The 14,623-nt window shown below is 40.5% G+C and overlaps 1 protein-coding gene across 20 annotated transcripts in view; it reads right to left on the reverse strand.

The window, feature by feature from the left end:
* The window catches only part of SYNE1 (spectrin repeat containing nuclear envelope protein 1), a 500,805-nt gene that overhangs the window by 309,194 nt on the left and 176,988 nt on the right, over positions 1 to 14,623 (reverse strand). For all 20 annotated transcript variants that reach the window (XR_015133337.1, XM_086318390.1, XM_086318389.1 and 17 more), the window contains 7 exons: positions 9,936 to 10,094; positions 9,547 to 9,755; positions 8,446 to 8,554; positions 6,225 to 6,389; positions 4,498 to 4,665; positions 2,889 to 3,059; positions 1,937 to 2,077 (listed from right to left, as the gene is read on the reverse strand). Coding sequence is in view for 19 of the 20 variants with exons in the window: in XM_086318390.1 (XP_086174516.1) it covers positions 1,937 to 2,077; positions 2,889 to 3,059; positions 4,498 to 4,665; positions 6,225 to 6,389; positions 8,446 to 8,554; positions 9,547 to 9,755; positions 9,936 to 10,094 (1,122 nt within the window). In the remaining variant the exon portion in view is untranslated. The remainder of the gene's footprint in view (positions 1 to 1,936; positions 2,078 to 2,888; positions 3,060 to 4,497; positions 4,666 to 6,224; positions 6,390 to 8,445; positions 8,555 to 9,546; positions 9,756 to 9,935; positions 10,095 to 14,623) is intronic.

Raw genomic sequence — 14,623 nt, forward strand, 5'->3', positions numbered from 1 at the left:
GTTATGTTTGAAAATGCTTATATACATTCCAAAGAATTGATGCTTTCAACTTGTGGTGCTGAAGACTTTTGAGAGTCCCTTGGACTGCAAGGAGATCAAACCAGTCAATCTTAAAGGAAATCAACTGTGAATATTCATTGGAAGGACTGATGCTGAAGCTGAAGCTTGAATATTTTGGCCACCTGATGCAAAGAGCTAATTCATTGGAAAAGACCATGATGTTGGGAAAGATTGAAGGCAAAAGGAGAAGAGAGTGGCAAAGGATGAGATGGTTAGACAACATCATGAACTCAGTAGACATAAATTTGAGCAAATTCTGGGAGACAGTAAAAGACAGAGGAGACTGGCATGCTGCAGTCCATGGGGTTTCAAAGAGTCAGATAGGACTTAGCAACTGAACAACAACAAAAATACACATTCAATCTAAGAGCATTCTGTGGGAGCTACACATGGGGAAAGCACAGTGCAGAGGAATCCGGAGCACAGAAGGATGCTGATAAAAACCAAGTTAAATAAAACTAGAATACTCTCATAAGGCTTTATCTCTAAATTCCAAGAAGACATGAGTGGTGGCAGGAAGCAGCAGGAGAGAATGGATTCTGACATCAGCTAGGTCTTCAGCCATATAACTCCTAGGTGTTTGAGCCACATAACTCTGAATTCCCATTTCCTCATCAGTAAAACCTTGTTATGAAGACTAAACACGATATTGCTATAAACACGTGGCAGACAGAAAACCCTCAAGTTCCTCAGTATAGCCACTCAAGGATTACAATAGGTATGAAAGCTGTATTAACAAGTAAACAAAGAAACAGAGAACAATCATTCCAGCTGTCATATGCGTGTGCAGCAGCATATAGAAACAACCAGTAAAGCAGATCAGTTTTTTTAATGAAAATATGATACAGTTATATATGAGGTTATGGGCTCTAGACTCAGAGCTCTTGAGCTTGAATCCCAGCCTCACCAATTAGTAATTCCAAGAACTAGGATAAATTCAGTAACAATTTTGTACCCTGTATCTTCTCATTTATACAATGTGATTAATAATGGTACCTATCTCTAAGGACTGTTGTGGTGATTAAAGAAAATGATAGCCATCAACTAATTAGATCAGCAAATAGTAAATGTGACTTGTTCATCTTCTTCTACTAACAGCTAACCCAATTTCCTGTCTTGCTACCATTATCTCTGTCAGGCTCAGAACCTTGGGTATCATCCTCTCTTCTTTCACTCTGTTCCTTTTATATCTGTCCTTATATATCCATTGCCATCCCCATTACCCTAATTCATGTTCCTATTCATGTACACAAGCAATGGATGACTTTATAATTAGAACCCATGACTGCAGACTTATACCCTTTCAAAGTTCTACACCAGATTAAAAACTCATCTCCCTAAAGTATAGCTCTTCTGGTCATGTGACTCTTTCTTACAAAACTTTAAGGGTAGAGAGTAATGCTAGAGACCTTCAATAATCTTTGTGATGCAGTGCAAATTTCCTTTAAAACTTCACTTCTCTGTTTCTACTTTACAACAGCGAATTCCCATTTCTCACTCTTTAATACTTCATGGTGTTTCCTGTTACAGGAATGCTGGTTTTCTGCCCCAAACTCTGCTTTTCTGTATCTTCTCTGCCCCTCAAAGTTCAGTTAAAAATATCACTGCCTTCAGAAAGAGGTTTTAGAACTTTCTCCATCTACTAGGAACCTAATAATTTTCCACTTGAATGAAAACTTTCTCTTACATCTTGATGTTTAAATCTTATTTATGTTTTCATTCCCCAGAGTGACTTGACCAATGTATTGAAGAGTGAACCACAAAGAATAAGAATTGACTAAATGAATAATTACAATAATTAATGACATGATGAAGCAGAAACAGCTTTTCATGGGAATTAAGGGTACCAAAGGACTATATGGTCTTGCCAATATACCTTTGTCTGTTCCAATTCTGAAGATAAGCTTTCCAAACTGCTAAAACTCAAGAAGCGCTCATGGCTGGAACCTGTTTGAAAAAGGTATCTGACCACTGTCTCTTTGTTTGTTTCAAATCTCTCCCATTTTCTTAATGTGACCTGAATTTGAAAAAATAACAATATATCATGTTATGAATTATCAGAATGCCTCACAAAATACAGTCACATTTTCATTCATTTGTTAGGCTGTGAACTTCCAGTTAACTCTCAGTTCCACTGTCAAACGACTACACTGACTAAAGATCATCCTTACATCTTCTGTAAGAATTTCCCTTCTTGAGTCTCAGTTTACCTACAAAAAGGATATGTGGCCCAGGACTCGAAATTTTCTATCTGCTACAAAGCCCTATGAATCCAAGGATATTACTTAATGTAGGTATGGGACAAAGGAAAGAAACTCTTCAATGTGTCTCAAGAAAATAAAGGATAAAGGGAAGATAGAAGAGAGAAGGGAGAGAGAGAAGGAAGGAGGGAGAAAGAAGAGACACGGAAATAGTAGTGGGCAGTCAATAGGTGGAAGTAAAAATCCAAGAACACATTAACTTGTATGTGTTAAGGGCACAACAAATCATAAAGATGTGACTGTTGGACTGTCCAGAAAAGTGAAATTATCCAGCAACAAATTTCTGGATTCAGACAAGAGTGGATTCAAACCCTAGCTTTATTATCGATTTTCAGGGAAGATCCTCAAATTCTCTATTTTTAAGCATCCACTCTTGAAAAATGTGTTAATTACAGTACCCATCTCACAAAGCTGATGCTATGATTAAAAGAGATCACTCATGGAAGTGTTTAACAGAACGTTGGCCCATCAGAGGCAGGAAATATAAATGTTTGCTCCCGCTAGTAGGAGAGGTAACTTATGACCCGGAAGTTAATGCAGCCTATAATGTAACTTCCGGTCTCCTACCTGGATGCGGCGCTCCTGTTTCTCCCGACTGTGCTCCACACTGTCCAGGGTGCTCTCCAGCTTCTGCAGCTCCTCTTGGACTCGCCCAGGCAGCCCACCTTCTCCCTTCTGAGCCTGCGTGATCTGTTGTTGCACGTCCTTCTTCTTTGCATTGATTCTCTTTGTCTTTTGCTGGAACCATTTGTTCAACAGATGGATAGAAATGTTAACTCTCTTAAGCAACTAAGTAGGGACATAAACACCCACGCTATAATGGAGGTACAGAAAGGTAAAATCTCCTGAGCAGGAACCTAAACTGCATTTTAAACGTAAGACGGATAGTTAAGATGGTAATGAAGGCTCTGTGATAGTCAAAGATGGGCATTATTTATAAATATTTTATATTTTTTAATGGGAAACAACATAATTAATTTGGCCTGAGTGTTTTGTGTGCAGATTTAGATAACATGTAATATTTCGTGCAATACCCCAGATGGAATCTGGCAAAACTATTCATTTGACATAATTCTCCTTGAAGAACTATATTCTGCCTAAAAACACAAGGCCCCAATTCCAATTTTTAAAAATCAATCATGTTCTACAAATGCTAATATGAAGAGATTTAAGCCCAAGGTATATTCAGTATTATTAATATGCTAAGATATCTGAGGAAAGATGTGTTTTAAAATAAATATTTTATTGAGGTATGATGTACAAAAATGGTACACAGATCTCAAAATACAACTTTGAATTTTCACAGAGTAAACACACCGTATAACCAAGCAGTTGGTTCAAGAAATGAAGAGTTTTAATATTAACATATTACTGTGAATATCTATAATTTCATATTTCTCTGATTTAAAGTAAACTGAAACCCAAACAACACTTTCACCAGAGATTGAGAACAATATGGCACTAAGCACTTTTTTGAAGTCTAAAGGCTGCTCTTTTACAACTACTTCAATGCAACTTCCATTTCGATATATTGTTACATAGACAACTACTTAACATTTTCCTATACATTAAGTTAGCTAAAATTCTGCCATTAGATTAATTTGAATCATACTTTCACTTCTGTTGAATTTGACAAGTAAAGCTGATTAAAATTGTTAAATATCAATACATGTACCAGAGCTTCTTTAGCTTCAGTTTTAATCCTTTGTGGGAGCACACTCTTTAGAAAGGACTGGTACTTCATGTTAGTTATAATTTCCCAAAGCAGGATGTATTCAAAGTTGTAAACTGAAGATCAAAGATTGTAACATAATAAATAGTCATCTCAAATATGAGACAGTTTGTTTATGCTTTCCTTCTCTATTAAGAAAAGGATAATTTAGTGTTTTATGAAAGTTTTCATAGCTAAATCAATTTTCCTTCCACAATATTCCTTGAGCATTTTGGTATCATCAAATCACACTGGCTAAGAATTTTTCTTGCAAGATATTCTGAAATATTTACTATTTAATAAAGAGAACAGAGGTGCCAAGTTCTTTTAACTATTCGACTGAGTTCCTTCCCAAGCTCCCCATCTTCCCCGCTCAAGTCAGTGGAGAGCCTTACTCTTTATCTGTCTGGTTCTCAGTAACTAATCGACTTTGCATAAATGCCCCAGAGTAAAAAGGCATTCTACCTGGTGATGAAGGAGTAGTTGTTGTGCTTCAAACAAATTTTCAGTGTCCAAGATCTTCTCGGCTTCTTCCTGGACTTCTTTAGAGCCAGTGATTAACTCTTCCAGGGAACTTTTGACTATTTCTTTGTACTGGACACAGTCTCCAAAGTTGCTTAACATCTTTTCAACCTAGATTTTCATGAAAATCAATCAAACTGTTAGATTAGGATAGAGAATTTCAGATCTTTCAGAATCAGGGAACTATGTCAGCCAAATGATTATTTTTTCTATGCAAGTTTATAAACAATTTCAAGAAATCCTGATACCTATTTGCTGTACTTTACATTCTTACATTATCTTCCCAAATACAAAGTCATCAGATTCGTAGGACAACTTGGTCAGTAAAAATATTATTGCTAAGGGTAAATGTGGCCTTGTGCGTGCATGCTAAGTTGCTTCAGTCGTGTCCAACTCTGCGACCCTATGGACTGTACCCTGCCAGGCTCCACTGTACATGGGATTTTCCAGGGAAGAATTCTGGAGTGGGTTGCCATGCCCTCCTCCAGGGAATCTTCCTGATTTGGGGATCAAACCCTCATCTCCCGAAGCTTCTGCATTGCCGGAGGATTCTTTACTGCTGAGCCACCAGGGAAGCCAAATGTGGCCTTACTAGAAATGAAATAGATGGTCTTGTATAGTATACAAAGGACTATAAACATTGAAATGTATATAAAGAAGTTTAAAGTGAGTAGATCTTGCCTAAAAGAGACTTTACTAGCCTGCTGGCTCAACATGAACGTGTTGCTATTGTTAGCTATCAGTTACTTGGGCTTCCCAGGTGGCTCAGTGGTAAAAGAATCCTCCTGACAGTGCAGGAGATGCAAGAGATGCAGTTTCAATCCCTGGGACAAGAAGATCCCTTGGAATAGGAAACGGAAACCTACTCAAGTATTCTTGTCTGGAAAATTCCCTGGACAGAGGAGCCTGGCGGGCTACAGTCCATGGGGTCCCAAAGAGTTGGAGATAACCGAGCACAGCACAGCATCAGTTATTTACTCTGTTCCAGGCACTGTACAGGCTTCCTTTGTGGCTCAGCTGGTAAGCAATCTGCCAGCAATCAGGAAACCTGGGTCCTATCCCTGGGTTGGGAAGATCCCCTGGAGAAGGGAAAGGCTACCCAAAACTCCAGTATTCTGGCCCGGAGAATTTCAGGGACTATATAATCCATGGGGTTGCATAGTCGGACATGACTGAGCGACTTTCACTTCACTTCAGGCACTGTACTAAGTGCTTTACATACAGTATTGCATTCAATTCTTGAAGTTAACTTTTGGGGTATTTTTATCCATTTTAAGCTCATGGTTAAGTAGGAAATGGGGTATCAGAGTTAAACTCTACCAGTGGGCTTGTCTGACTCTCAAACCTGGGTTCTTAACCTCTGTAATTTACCTGAAACTGACCATGAAATAATGCTTCTAGTAAAAGTATGGATTTAGAAGCTTTGCACTTTAAACATAGACGGTGAACCTGAACTATTAATAACATATCCAGTAATGGCACAGACTACCAAAGCAAAGATTCTGCTCATCTTCCCCACCAATCTTCATATACATAAGTGTTTGTTATAACCATTTGGTTTAAACAATTAATACACATTTTAAATAAAATTATTTGTTAAACTGAAACCCAAAGGAACCTTCCAGACTCTTCAGCCAGAGCTTCTGTTAGCGTGTGAATAAATAGCTTACCTCTGACAACAAAGTCCCGAGAGCCTTGAAAGAACTAGATAATTTTGCCAGCTCATCTCCTTGCTTTTGGGCTTCATCCTCAGAAGAAACTTCAATCAGAATTTTAAGCCTGGATTTCAGCCAGCTGAGAGTCTCCCCTTTTTTGGTAATACCACTTCTGATCTCCTGGAATGAAAGAACACTTTTGATGGGCAAAATAAAACTGTGAATCATAACTTTCCAGCACAAAAGAACTCAACCTAAGAAGGTTTGTAACACGGAGGCAGAGAAGCCAGAAATTCATTCACCAACACAGTGCCTACTTATTTCACTTTTTGTTCACGTCTTTAACCGAAGTCTATGAATGCTAGAAGGAGCTGTTTCCCCAATGCCAAAACCCGATGTGTAAAATCAGTGTTCTGTACACCAAAAAATTCCCTCCGTAACTATCTACATATTTACAGATATTTCCTTGATCACAACAAAGATGCTTCCAAAAGTACTGTAGAATATGTGACACCAGAACTGGAAATTATAACATATACTTTTTCACCTTATTTTCTGTGAGCTGGAAGGAACAGTGTATTTAAAAAAAAAAAAAAAAGAAAGAAAGTGACAGAGTCCTTTTTTAAATTAGTGGGTTTCTTTTATTGAAGAATTTATTTGGTGAATATTATTATGGATGCTCTAAAGATTTATGGTATTAGTGGTAAAGAATCCACTTGCCAGTGCAGGAGACACAAGAGATGCAGGTTTGATCCCTGGATCAGCAAGGCTCCCTGGAGTAGGAAATGGCACCCCACTCCAGTATTTTTGCCTGAAAAGTGCCACAGACAGAGAACCCTGGTGGGATACAGTCCATGGCGCCGCAGAGTCAGACACGACTGAGCAGCTGAGCACAAAGATTTATTTTAACTTCATTAGCTCATATTTTATGTTTTACTTTGGTTGGTTTTTGGAAGTAGTAAGGTGCACAAACAGGAGCTCAGCTCTAAACCAGGAAGAGAAGACTGACTGGCTAAGATGATACCAGAAAGACCCTAGGCATCAGCATTTGTAGGACTGGGGACCAGGGGAATGGTGCCTGGGGCTGCCTCTCCCTCCTGCACCTGCTTTGTGTAGCTGAGAGCTGTGGACTCTGACTGCTTGTGTTGCTACAAGAGGGTCTTACAGGGCCAGTACCTAGAGAGGAAATAGTTGGTTTTAGAAGCAAATGCTTTCTTCATTCCGAGATGTGAACTTTTTGGTACTATAACAGCAACCAAGAGCAAACATAGACATCTGTCTACAGACGGACATGGTATTGTTGAGTACTTTTAGCATGTCAAGGGATTATAAATTTAATAGGGAAAAAATGAAAATCAGAGGATGGGAATAGAAGGGAAATGCATTCTTATCAGGGCTTCACTGGTGGCTCAGCAGTAAAGAACCCACCTGCCAATGCAGGAGACCCAGGTTCAATTCCTGGGTGGGGAAGATTCCTTGGAGAAGGAAATGGCAACCCACTCCAGTATTCTTGCCTGGGAAATCCCATGGATATAGAAGCTTGGTGGTCTAAGGTCCATGGGGTCGCAAGACTCAGTGACTAAACAACACAACATATTCTCATGAACACCTCTGTGACTTGCAGTGGTTTGAAATACCGAAAGATAAAGAGCATGGACAACAGCATGTGTCTACAAAGCCAAGAGCCAAGATAAGAGGGAGAGGGTTGCTGTGTGCCATTCATAGACTGCAAACTGGATTCAGGCCTGAGGTTCTGTCACCCTGGCTAGGTTTATCAGGCGGTACCCATGCTCACAGGGACTGATCCAACCCAGGATGCCAGTGACATAGAAGCGATGCTTAGAGACCATGCCCAGTTCTCTCATCTTCCGTAACCCAGCTTTTGAGTGGCTGAAAATGTACAAAAACCTGCAGTGTTCTTGTTTTCCATGACTGTTCTTGATCTCCACTGTGTTGTATGCCCACGCATACAATTTTCCTTGCAAGATTCCCCATTAGCTAAAGAGGCATTAGAAGCACCACTGAGCATGACTAAATCTCAGAGCTAACAATGATTCCATAGAGAACACCCCTACCTACAGCTCTCCACAGTAACAGGGGGAGACTTATTTTAAGACAATTTTCAGGAAGTCAATCGTTTTATAGAAAGAAAACAAGACATCAGTTGGACTGTTGCCATTATTTTTTTTTATTAATAGTTATTTTCTAGTAACAAAAAAAGTGGCCCAGAACTTACCTCCAGAGCACGTTTAACTTCTCCTTGATTAGCAGTATCAATGGTCTCATTCTTAATCCCCTTTAACTGGGTCTCCTTTGCAGATATCCAAGAGGAGAACTCAGAAATTCTGAAATAACAGATATTTTCTTATTAAAGGGAGAAAATATCCCCAGGGTTAGAATACATTTTCTATTTTGAGTTTATGCATGGACATTTGATAATCAACTGATGAGAAAATGGGTTAACACATTTCTTTCAACTCATTAGCAAACTGATTAACAAATTTCCTGGCAATGGTTCCTGCCACATGAAGCTCAAGGCAGGAGAGGCTACCCCTGGGCTCAGTCACTTGAACCAAAGGGGAAGCAGAGCAGATGGAGCTCAGCGGTGGAGGAAAATGCATCTCAGAGTCTGGGCACATGGAAGTGAGGAAGGTACACCTGAAGTCTGTCCTCATGTGTCTCCACTAGAGACAGAAACCCAAAGAGGCAGAAGTCCCTTTGGCGGGGACATGAGGAAATGAGAGTGAAAGAGATTGCCTAATTCTGATTCAAAGAGACAACATCTGGGTCACCTGGAAGTAATGTGTTTCACTCTTGTTTCTGACTGAAAGGGAAAGGGAAAGTCAGTCGTGTCTGACTCTTTACAACCCCATGGACTGTATAGTCCATGGAATTCTCCAGGCCAGAATACTGGAGTGGGTAGCCGTTCCCTTCTCCAGGGGATCTTCCCAACCCAGGGATCGAACCCAGGTCTCCCACATTGCAGGTGGATTCTCTACCAGCGGAACCACAAGGGAAGCCCAAGAATACTGGAGTGGGTAGCCTATCCCTTCTCCAGGGGAACTTCCTGACTCAGGAATCAAAATGGGGTCTCCTGCATTGCAGGCAGATTCTTTGCCAGCTGAGTGACCAGGGAAGCCCCGTTTCAGTTTTCTAACTGCAACTCGTTCTTTAAATTCAATGAAGCATTTTTGTACAAGAGCATGTACACAATCCATACCATCTGATTTTCTTCATTGCATAAGACGAAACATATTTCATGACTTGTTTTGCAACGATGTCGGAATTAAAATAATTATGAAAGACCACGTCCTTCGGGGGAGCCACCCACAACTACCTGCTCGTGTAATCCTTCCACTTGTCTGGGTCTCCCACCAGCTTCACGTAGGTGCGGTCAATAGCAGCTCTGAGCTCCTTGAGGGTCACGTGACAGGTCTCAGGTGTGTTCCGGACTGCATCCCGGACTGGAAGTTTCAGACACAATTCTTCAATGAGCTGTAACCTTTTCTCACAGAGATGGTGAGGGCCCTTGTCACTGAAGAAGATCTAGTGAGCAATAAACATTTATATGATCTCTGTGAGAATCCACACAATACTGCCATATTTTCATGGCTGATTCCCATCTAGTCTAGCAGTATAAAGTATATACGCTACTGAGTGTTTTCAGACCCAAATGGAAGCATCAGTGATATACTTGAAGGGACACCGGGACTCCCTGGGACATACCCTGTGCTCTTTGATGATTTTTTCGCTGCCTTCCTGGGGCACCAGCTTGGTCTCTCGGTCCAGCTCAGCTCTGCACTCTTCCACAGAAGCTAAGAACCTGTTCTTCTCCACCTCAATCTTCAGATGAAGCAAATGATATGGAGCCTCTGCTTGAAGATCCTGCATGCCATAGGAAGAATCCGGAAAATAGGATACCATTCCTGATCATGTACCTTTCCCACTGAAGTGGCAGAAAATATGAGATAGTTCCTCTTCCAGGGGATCTTCCCAACCCAGGGATTGAACCTGTCTCTCTGACCTTTCCTTCATTGGCAGGCATATCCTTAACCACTGAGACACCTGGATAGCTTAGCACAAATGTGACTTAATCCCTTATCATCAGCATTGAGACTCTGTGCTTTGTACTTTTCCAAGTACCAGGACCACAGCCAAGCTTTTCAGCCTGCTGTGAGTTGGGTGTTTCCACAGTGATTATCCTATTTAACTTTAATAGCCCTATATGGTATTAATATTCCTATTTTAAAGATCAGACCCTTGAGGCTCAAGGTTAAGTAGAAAAGCTGGATTTGATTCTAAATCACATACTGATTCCATATTCCCTCTCCCTGGCATGTGTCCTTTTAAATTTTGTCAACAGCCCTATGTGGTAGGAAGGACAGATATTATGTTCACTACACAGGGGTTGAGGGGGTGCGCAAGGAAACCTTATTAGTGAAAAAGCTAGGATTAAGCAGCCCACGGCTCTGACCACCTATCATCTCCTCTTTTCCGTGGAGCATACACTAAGAAAACACAAGCCAGCCAGCACACGAACAATGGCACCCTGACAATGGGAAATGTTTTACATTCTTCTTTAATACAAGTATAAGCTTCATCATTCCCTTTAGTTGTACAATTTATTTTTAGCCTACTTGTCTCCTATGGCATTTAAAAGATTAACATAAAACACTGAAATAACTGATGAGAGAAATGAGTTAAGGCTTTGGAAAGACTAGGACAGATTATATCTCAGAGAGTTGAATGTATGTGTGTGTGTGTCTATGTAAAATAAAATACAGCCTTCAATTATAGTCTCTGTTCCACAGTACATTTTTGATAATGTTAAACCTCAAAGACATCTTTAAAAGCTTGGATTTCTGTAAGCATCTATTTTAAAAAATTCAAATTTAGCAAGTAAAAAGGTATTTATTTCTTTTTTATTTTTATTGAAGCATAACTGATTTACTTCATGGGAAATATATGGGGAAACAATGGAAACAGTGTCAGACTTTATTTTCTGGGGCTCCAAAATCACTGCAGATGGTGACTGCAGCCATGAAATTAAAAGACGCTTACTCCTTGGATGGAAAGTTATGACCAAACTAGATAGCATATTCAAAAGCAGAGACATTACTTTGCCAACAAAGGTCCATCTAGTCAAGGCTATGGTTTTTTCCTGTGGTCATGTATGGATGTGAGAGTTGAAATATGAAGAAGGCTGAGCACCAAAGAATTGATGCTTTTGAACTGTGGTGTTGGAAAAGACTCTTGACAGTCCTTTGGATTGCAAGGAGATCCAACCAGTCCATTCTGAAGGAGATCAGCCCTGGGATTTCTTTGGAAGGAATGATGCTAAAGCTGAAACTCCAGTACTTTGGCCACCTCATGCGAAGAGTTGACTCATTGGAAAAGACTCTGATGCTGGGAGGGATTGGGGGCAGGAGGACAAGGGGACGACAGAGGATGAGATGGCTGGATGGCATCATTGACTTGATGGACATGAGTCTGAGTGAACTCCGGGAGTTGGTGATGGACAGGGAGGCCTGGCGTGCTGCGATTCAAGGGGTCGCAAAGAGTCGGACACGACTGAGCGACTGAACTGAACTGAACTGATTTACAATGTCAGGTGTACAGCAAAGTGATTCAATTATAATACATATATATATATAAATATATACACATATATATATGTTCAGATTATTTCCCTTATGGGTTAGTACAAAGTATTGATTATAGTTCCTTGTACTATATAGAAGGTTCTTGTTGGTTATCTATTTTAAAAGGTATTTCTTTAATTGTGTTTTTCTTATGCAAAGGGCTGAAATTTTTAGCCTATGTTACTGAGGTTAGAAAACAAAATCCAGAAAGTGACACAACCTGATGGAGAGTGATCCAGTCTAGATCTCATGACTCCTTCAGCTAACACATATGAAATTCACCACTCAGTATTTCCTTAGAGCATCACTTGTGAGTCTGCTGCTAGCATAGCTTCCTCCAGTCTGCCCCAAGGATGACACCTTCAAAGGGTCCCGTCACCTACAGCTGCTTCCCCTGACGTGCAGATTCTGAAGTCGGCTTCCACGCGACAAGCCCACGCAAGACGCTCCAGTCACACTGAGCCCAGTGGAACCCGCGTGCCCCTGGCACACCCTCCAGCTTGCTTTCTTCCTCCCTGCTGCCCCCAGATCTCTGCCGCTTTTTAAGGCCCTAGCTCAAAACTAATTACCTGCCTTATTCTTGTCTGCTGTCCAAGTGGTCCACTTCTCTCTTTCAAAGCTTTCCTCAATGTATTACTTACACTTTTTGGAACTTATTATATATTGTACTTTTATTATTTTGCAACTAATTATCTTCCTTACTGGACTCTAAGCTCTCTGGGGGAAAGGATTATGGTTTGTTCATCACTGAATCCTTAACCAATAAATTGTTTTCATTTATATGTTTCAGATAATAAAAAACTAAACCAGATGGCAAAATCCTTGAACACCTCCAACATATACGTGTGTGTATATATATACACACACACACATCTATATGTATATATCAGATCAGATCAGATCAGTCGCTCAGTCGTGTCCGACTCTTTGCGACCCCATGAATCGCAGCACGCCAGGCCTCCCTGTCCATCACCAACTCCCGGAGTTCACTCAGACTCACGTCCATCGAGTCAGTGATGCCATCCAGCCATCTCATCCTCTGTCGTCCCCTTCTCCTCTTGCCCCCAATCCCTCCCAGCATCAGGGTCTTTTCCAATGAGTCAACTCTTTGCATGAGGTGGCCAAAGTACTGGAGTTTCAGCTTTAGCATCATTCCTTCCAAAGAAATCCCAGGGCTGATCTCCTTCAGAATGGACTGGTTGGATCTCCTTGCAGTCCAAGGGACTCTCAAGAGTCTTCTCCAACACCACAGTTCAAAAGCATCAATTCTTCGGTGCTCAGCCTTCTCCACAGTCCAACTCTCACATCCATACATGACCATATATGTATATACCTATCTATATATCGTACATAATTGCAGACTTTATATACAAATATATATAATATATAGGACTTCACTGGTGGCTCAGATGGTAAAGAATCTGCCTGCAATGCAGGAGACCTGGGTTCTATCCCTGGCTCAGGAAGATCCCCTGGAGAAGGAAGTGACTACCCATTCCAGTATTCTTGCCTGGAGAATTCCATGGACAGAGGAGCCTGGTGGGCTACAGTCCATGAGGTCACAAGAGTCAGACACGAGTGAGCAACTAAACACTTTCACACTTTCATACATAATGTATATATATGATGTTTTCATATGAAATATGAATACAGAATATATATTTCATATATGTATGATGTACTTCATACACCATGCTACTGAAATTGTAAGAAACATTTCTTGTCATTTCAATAGCGTATCTAACATAACTAAGATGGGAAGAGTTTATGAAATGTCGCTAAAAAAGTTAAATGCCTTGATGTTCCCATCCCCAAAAATAATCAGGAAAAGAAAGCATACTCTTATGTAATATAATGACATTGATAATACTTAAAAATAGGAAAAGCGGGACTTCCGTGGTGCTCCAGTGGTTAAAGACTTTGCCTGCCAATGCAGGGGATATGGGTTCAAGCCCTGGTCCAGAGGATCCCCTGTGTCACTAGGCAATAAGCTCGTGTGCCACAATTACTGAGCCAGAGGGCCCTAGTGCCTGAGCACTTCAACAAGAGAAGCCGCTGCAGTGAGAAGTGAGTGCACTGCCAACTAGAGAGTAGCGCCTGCTCACCGCAACTTGGGAAAGCCCACATGCAGCAAAGAAGATCCAGTGCAACCACACGTAAAGTAAATTTAAAAAAAATCTTTAAAGCTGTGGTACATATACACAATGGAGTATTACTCAGCCATTAAAAAGAATACATTTGAATCAGTTCTAATGAGGTGGATGAAACTGGAGCCTATTATACAGAGTGAAGTAAGCCAGAAAGAAAAACACCAATACGGTATACTAATGCATATATATGGAATTTAGAAAGATGGTAACGATAACCCTGTATGCGAGACAGCAAAAGAGACACACATGTATAGAACAGTCTTTTGCACTCTGTGGGAGAGGGTGAGGGTGGGATGATTTGGGAGAATGGCATTGAAACATATATGTTATCATATGTGAAACGAATCGCCAGTCTAGGTTTGATGCATGATACAGGATGCTTGGGGCTGGTGCACTGGGATGACCCAGAGGGATGGTATGGGGAGGGAGGTGGCGGAGAGGGTTCAGGATGGGGAACGCGTGTACACCCATGGTGGATTCATGTCGATGTATGGCAAAACCAATACAATATTGTAAAGTAATTAGCCTCCAATTAAAATAAATACATTTATATTAAAAAATTTTTTAAAAGCAGAGACAAAAGAAAATTTAAAAAAAATCTTTAAGAAAACAGGAAAAGCAA

The sequence above is a fragment of the Bos grunniens genome, chromosome 9 (assembly GCF_055505025.1).
Source record: "Bos grunniens cultivar Pamir isolate PY7600 chromosome 9, Bosgru_T2T1.0, whole genome shotgun sequence".
NCBI classification, from domain to species: domain Eukaryota; kingdom Metazoa; phylum Chordata; class Mammalia; order Artiodactyla; family Bovidae; genus Bos; species Bos grunniens.